Source organism: Lucilia cuprina, chromosome 6, assembly GCF_022045245.1.
Source record: "Lucilia cuprina isolate Lc7/37 chromosome 6, ASM2204524v1, whole genome shotgun sequence".
NCBI lineage: Eukaryota > Metazoa > Arthropoda > Insecta > Diptera > Calliphoridae > Lucilia > Lucilia cuprina.
In genome coordinates this window covers 52,442,187-52,448,925 of record NC_060954.1, presented here as the reverse complement: position 1 = coordinate 52,448,925, position 6,739 = coordinate 52,442,187, and the positions used below count along the sequence as shown (strand labels likewise).

Below are 6,739 nucleotides of genomic sequence, written 5' to 3'. Positions count from 1 at the left end.
TCTCTGACATTTGTTTAAATATTTACCCTAAATTTCAAACGTGCGTGTTAATCTTACGAATAAACCATTATCGTACATTTGAATATTGAACAGTGTTGTTGTTTTTTTTCTATAGGAAAAAAGATGCTAATTAGTAGCATTAGATCTAATTGACATAATAGACATTTAGCTTTAAGCAGTTGATTTATTAAGTAGACTAAAAACTATGTTAGTATCTCGCTAACTCTTCTCTAACGGTGAACTTAATTTAATATATATTCAAAGAGTAAAATTCTAAAGAATAAATAGATTTTTAAGTATGACAAATAGTGAAGAAATAATTCTTACTCTAATCCGACTCTTACAAAAAGTGAACATGATGAAAAAGTAAACCATCTCGTTAAATGGTGTGATATAGAATTAACTAAAAGAGATTCATTGGAAAGTCAAAATGGAGCAGTTGTCGAGGGTACAAAAGCTTTAATGGATTTTGATGATATACTGCCGTTAATAGGAGAATTTGGAAAATATCAAAAGATCCTGTTTCTTTACATGATACCATTTGAGTTCTTTTTGGTATTTGTATATTTTACACAAATCTTCTTGACTCTAACACCCGAGCAGCATTGGTGTGAAGTGCCTGAGTTGGCTAATTTAACTTTAAATGAAAGGTGCGTTTTTTATATTAAAAACAAAAGTGATTAACACTCTTCTAATAACATTATTCCAGACTTGAACTTGCCATTCCCTTTGTTGAGGGTTCCTACAGTAAATGTTATATGTATAATGTTAACTTTACTGAACAATTAGAAAATGGTGTTACTAAGGCTAATACCTCTTGGCCCACCGTGCCCTGTTCAAACGGTTGGTCTTATAATTTACCGAAATTCCTTATACCACCATTGCTACCGATTTGAATTGGGTTTGTGATGATGCCGCGAAGGCTACTTATGCTCAATCGATATTCTTTTTGGGTGCCATAGTGGGTGGCCTGCTATTTGGTTGGATTGCCGATAAGTTCGGAAGAATTCCTTCTATGATTGCCTGTAATTTAGTGGGTTGTGTTGCTGGAATGGCAACAGCTTTTGTGAAGACATTTTGGGGCTTTGCTTTGATGCGATTTTTTATTGGTTTTGCTTTCGATAATTGTTTTGTTATGATGTTTATATTGGGTAAGTGTGAATGGTTGTTGTATAGACTAGAGTAGAATTTAGACTATAGACTGGACTAAAGACTATACCATACTCTAGAGTCTAGACTATACTTGAAAACTGTATTGTAGACTATATACTAAACTATACTATAGACCAGACTATATACTAGACTATAGACTAGACTTTACTATAGACTAGACTATAGACTAGATTGTGGTCTAGACTATAGGCTAGACTATAGACTGGACTATAGACTAGATTATAAACTAGACTATAGACTAGACTATAGACTAGACTATAGACTAGACTATAGACTAGACTATGGACTAGACTATAGACTAGACTATAGACTAGACTGTAGACTAGACTATAGACTAGACTATAGACTAGACTGTAGACTAGACTATAGACTAGACTATAGACTAGACTATAGACTAGACTATAGACTAGACTATAGACTAGACTATAGACTAGACTATAGACTAGACTATAGACTAGACTATAGACTAGACTATAGACTAGACTATAGACTAGACTATAGACTAGACTATAGACTAGACTATAGACTAGACTATAGACTAGACTATAGACTAGACTATAGACTAGACTATAGACTAGACTATAGACTAGACTATAGACTAGACTATAGACTAGACTATAGACTAGACTATAGACTAGACTATAGACAAGACTATAGACTAGACTATAGACTAGACTATAGACTAGACTATAGACTAGACTATAGACTAGACTATAGACTAGACTATAGACTAGACTATAGACTAGACTATAGACTAGACTATAGACTAGACTATAGACTAGACTATAGACTAGACTATAGACTAGACTATAGATTAGACTATAGACTAGACTATAGACTAGACTATAGACTAGACTATAGACTAGACTATAGACTAGACTATAGACTAGACTATAGACTAGACTATAGACTAGACTATAGACTAGACTATAGACTAGACTATAGACTAGACTATAGACTAGACTATAAACTAGACTATAGACTAGACTATAGACTAGACTATAGACTAGACTATAGACTAGACTATACACTAGACTATAGACTAGACTATATACTAGACTATAGACTAGACTATAGACTAGACTATAGACTAGACTATAGACTAGACTATAGACTAGACTATAGACTAGACTATAGACTAGACTATAGACTAGACTATAGACTAGACTATAGACTAGACTATAGACTAGACTATAGACTAGACTATAGACTAGACTATAGACTAGACTATAGACTAGACTATAGACTAGACTATAGACTAGACTATAGACTAGACTATAGACTAGACTATAGACTAGACTATAGACTAGACTATAGACTAGACTATAGACTAGACTATAGACTAGACTATAGACTAGACTATAGACTAGACTATAGACTAGACTATAGACTAGACTATAGACTAGACTCTAGACTAGACTATGGACTAGACTATGGACTAGACTATAGACTAGACTATAGACTAGACTAGACTATAGACTAGACTATAGACTAGACTATAGACTAGACTATAGACTAGACTATAGACTAGACTATAGACTAGACTATAGACTAGACTATAGACTAGACTATAGACTAGACTATAGACTAGACTATAGACTAGACTATAGACTAGACTATAGACTAGACTATAGACTAGACTATAGACTAGACTATAGACTAGACCATAGACTAGACTATAGACTAGACTATAGACTAGACTATAGACTAGACTATAGACTAGACTATAGACTAGACTATAGACTAGACTATAGACTAGACTATAGACTAGACTATAGACTAGACTATAGACTAGACTATAGCTACACATTAGACTATTAAGTATATATAATTACGAATTAATTTACTTATATATTCGATTCAATTTTAGTTCTGGAATATGTGGGTCCAAAATATCGTACATTTGTGGCAAATATGTCTATTGCGCTCTTTTTTACAACTGGAGGTTGTGCTTTACCCTGGATTGCATATTATATAGCTGATTGGAAATTATTGGCTATAGTGACGTCAGTACCTATGCTTTTGGTTATATTGGCACCCTGGTTAATACCAGAATCGGCCAGGTATACAAAATAACAATAAATAAATAATATAAATTCTTAAATTTTTTACATCTCCCTTTCAGATGGCTTGTGTGCCAGGGAGATATAGAGAAATCGATTACTATACTCAAGAAAATGGCTAAAAGTAATAAAAAGTTGGTTCACGAAGATGTTTTTAAAAAGTTTCGTGAAAGTTGTTTAAAAGTTCAAGAGGAGGAAAAGGAAAACAATTCCTATACTGTGCTGGACCTATTTAGAACACCACGTTTGAGACGTATTACTATTTTGTTTGTCATCATATGGATGTCGATAACATTGGTCTTCGATGGTCATGTACGTAATGTGGGCTCTTTGGGCTTAGATGTTTTTCTTACATTTACTTTAGCCTGTTTGACGGAATTTCCAGCTGCCACTATACTTACTTATACTTTGGATAAATTGGGTCGTCGTTGGTATGCTTGTGGTAGTATGGTACTTAGTGGATTTTTCAGTCTTCTGGCTTGTTTGGCTCCTACGGGTGTTTATTCTGCTAGCTTTGCTATAGCTGGTAGATTTTTTGTTAATATTTCATATAATATCGGTTCCCAATATGCTGCCGAAATATTACCCACTGTGGTAAGGGCTCAAGGTGTGGCTTTCATTCATATCATGGGTTATGTTTCGACCATTATTGCTCCGTTTGTGGTGTATTTGAGTAATATTTCTACAGTATTGCCTTTGATTATTTTGGGTAGTTTAGGTATTGTGGGTGGTTTACTATGCCTCCTATTACCTGAAACTATGGATAAGGACTTACCGAAAACACTGCAGGATGGTGAAGAATTTGGATTGGATCAAAAGTTTTGGGATTTTCCATGTCTACAAAAAGAGAAAGAGAAGCAATAGGGTTTGTTGAATAAATTTTTTTATCATGAACAAATGCAACTTTTTTTCGACATAATTAAATTATTAATGTTAATACCACACAACGAAATAATAATCAATCTATTTTATTGTGATCCAACGGCGGAAAAACTGTCAAAATTATTTACACAATTTTATTGTCATTCATCCCTTAATTAAGGAAAATTGCTGAATATGTCAAACATTCATGCAATATATTCCGACTGACAAAATATATACATACAGCCTATCAATCATTTAAAATAAATCCACTTTATAAATCCACATATTTACAATAAAATTATACAAAAAACGTTTCTGACTTTATTTTATTTTTCTAAATCCCACATAAATATGCAATAAATAAATGAATATGAAATATTTGTATCAGTAAGTTAAAACCAGTTAAGTAAATAAATAATAAACAAGAGAAATTAAGACCGACAAACAGACAGACATTTAGACATATTATTAATAAGATACAGCCACTTCTAAACGTAACGCTTTTTATAAAGAACTTCTTGCAGTAATAATAACTACAAATGATAATGGTTATTTTCCAGCCATAAACTCCAGCAAGTAAATGTGAAAAAGTCCTCGCTACTAAATGTTGGGGTTCATAAATATTTAGATTATTTGCATATTAATATAGTTGTTGTATGAAACAAATGTTACATGTTAATACATTTTTTATAAACATTCTTAAACTGCAGCACTAACTGTAAGTATAAAATACATGAACAATTTTCAAATATATTTTACACACTTTTTTCTTCCTTTTTTTCTTTTGCCCACTTAAAAACTCGTATAAGAAGTATGTATCAGAATAAAAGAAAAAATGTACAAATGTGTAAGTGATACATAAAATGTTTAAGAATGTAAGAAATATTGGTAAGTGCAGGATTTTTTTATAGATCGTGTATAACGAATTATAAGATGCTTTATTGGTGTAAAACAAATTCCTCAATACATTAGTCTAGTCTATAGTCTAGTCTATAGTCTAGTCTATAGTCTAGTCTATAGTCTAGTCTATAGTCTAGTCTATAGTCTAGTCTATAGTCTAGTCTATAGTCTAGTCTATAGTCTAGTCTACAGTCTAGTCTATAGTCTAGTCTATAGTCTAGTCTACAGTCTAGTCTATAGTCTAGTCTATAGTCTAGTCCATAGTCTAGTCTATAGTCTAGTCTATAGTCTAGTCTATAGTCTAGTCTATAGTCTAGTTTATAATCTAGTCTATAGTCCAGTCTATAGTCTAGCCTATAGTCTAGACCACAATCTAGTCTATAGTCTAGTCTATAGTAAAGTCTAGTCTATAGTCTAGTATATAGTCTGGTCTATAGTATAGTTTAGTATATAGTCTACAATACAGTTTCAAGTATAGTCTAGACTCTAGAGTATGGTATAGTCTTTAGTCCAGTCTATAGTCTAAATTCTACTCTAGTCTATACAACAACCATTCACACTTACCCAATATAAACATCATAACAAAACAATTATCGAAAGCAAAACCAATAAAAAATCGCATCAAAGCAAAGCCCCAAAATGTCTTCACAAAAGCTGTTGCCATTCCAGCAACACAACCCACTAAATTACAGGCAATCATAGAAGGAATTCTTCCGAACTTATCGGCAATCCAACCAAATAGCAGGCCACCCACTATGGCACCCAAAAAGAATATCGATTGAGCATAAGTAGCCTTCGCGGCATCATCACAAACCCAATTCAAATCGGTAGCAATGGTGGTATAAGGAATTTCGGTAAAATTATAAGACCAACCGTTTGAACAGGGCACGGTGGGCCAAGAGGTATTAGCCTTAGTAACACCATTTTCTAATTGTTCAGTAAAGTTAACATTATACATATAACATTTACTGTAGGAACCCTCAACAAAGGGAATGGCAAGTTCAAGTCTGGAATAATGTTATTAGAAGAGTGTTAATCACTTTTGTTTTTAATATAAAAACGCACCTTTCATTTAAAGTTAAATTAGCCAACTCAGGCACTTCACACCAATGCTGCTCGGGTGTTAGAGTCAAGAAGATTTGTGTAAAATATACAAATACCAAAAAGAACTCAAATGGTATCATGTAAAGAAACAGGATCTTTTGATATTTTCCAAATTCTCCTATTAACGGCAGTATATCATCAAAATCCATTAAAGCTTTTGTACCCTCGACAACTGCTCCATTTTGACTTTCCAATGAATCTCTTTTAGTTAATTCTATATCACACCATTTAACGAGATGGTTTACTTTTTCATCATGTTCACTTTTTGTAAGAGTCGGATTAGAGTAAGAATTATTTTCTTCACTATTTGTCATACTTAGAAAATCTATTTATTCTTTAGAATTTTACTCTTTGAATATATATTAAATTAAGTTCACCGTTAGAGAAGAGTTAGCGAGATACTAACATAGTTTAGTCTACTTAATAAATCAACTGCTTAAAGCTAAATGTCTATTATGTCAATTAGATCTAATGCTACTAATTAGCATCTTTTTTCCTATAGAAAAAAAACAACAACACTGTTCAATATTCAAATGTACGATAATGGTTTATTCGTAAGATTAACACGCACGTTTGAAATTTAGGGTAAATATTTAAACAAATGTCAGAGACGTCAAACTTTTGCTTGAGATCAG

General features: G+C 32.5%; 1 protein-coding gene and 1 pseudogene across 1 annotated transcript; one reads left to right on the top strand and one right to left on the bottom strand.

The window, feature by feature from the left end:
* Positions 1-355: 355 nt before the first annotated feature.
* LOC111690091 lies at positions 356-4,351 on the top strand (annotated as a pseudogene).
* A 448-nt stretch (positions 4,352-4,799) lies between these two features.
* Positions 4,800-6,418, bottom strand: LOC124420649 (carcinine transporter-like). Its single transcript, XM_046954166.1, has 3 exons — positions 6,066-6,418; positions 5,565-6,007; positions 4,800-4,816 (listed from the first exon to the last, which is right to left on the bottom strand). The coding sequence occupies exons 1-3, from the start codon at positions 6,416-6,418 to the stop codon at positions 4,800-4,802; spliced, it is 813 nt and encodes a 270-aa protein (XP_046810122.1).
* Positions 6,419-6,739: the final 321 nt, after the last annotated feature.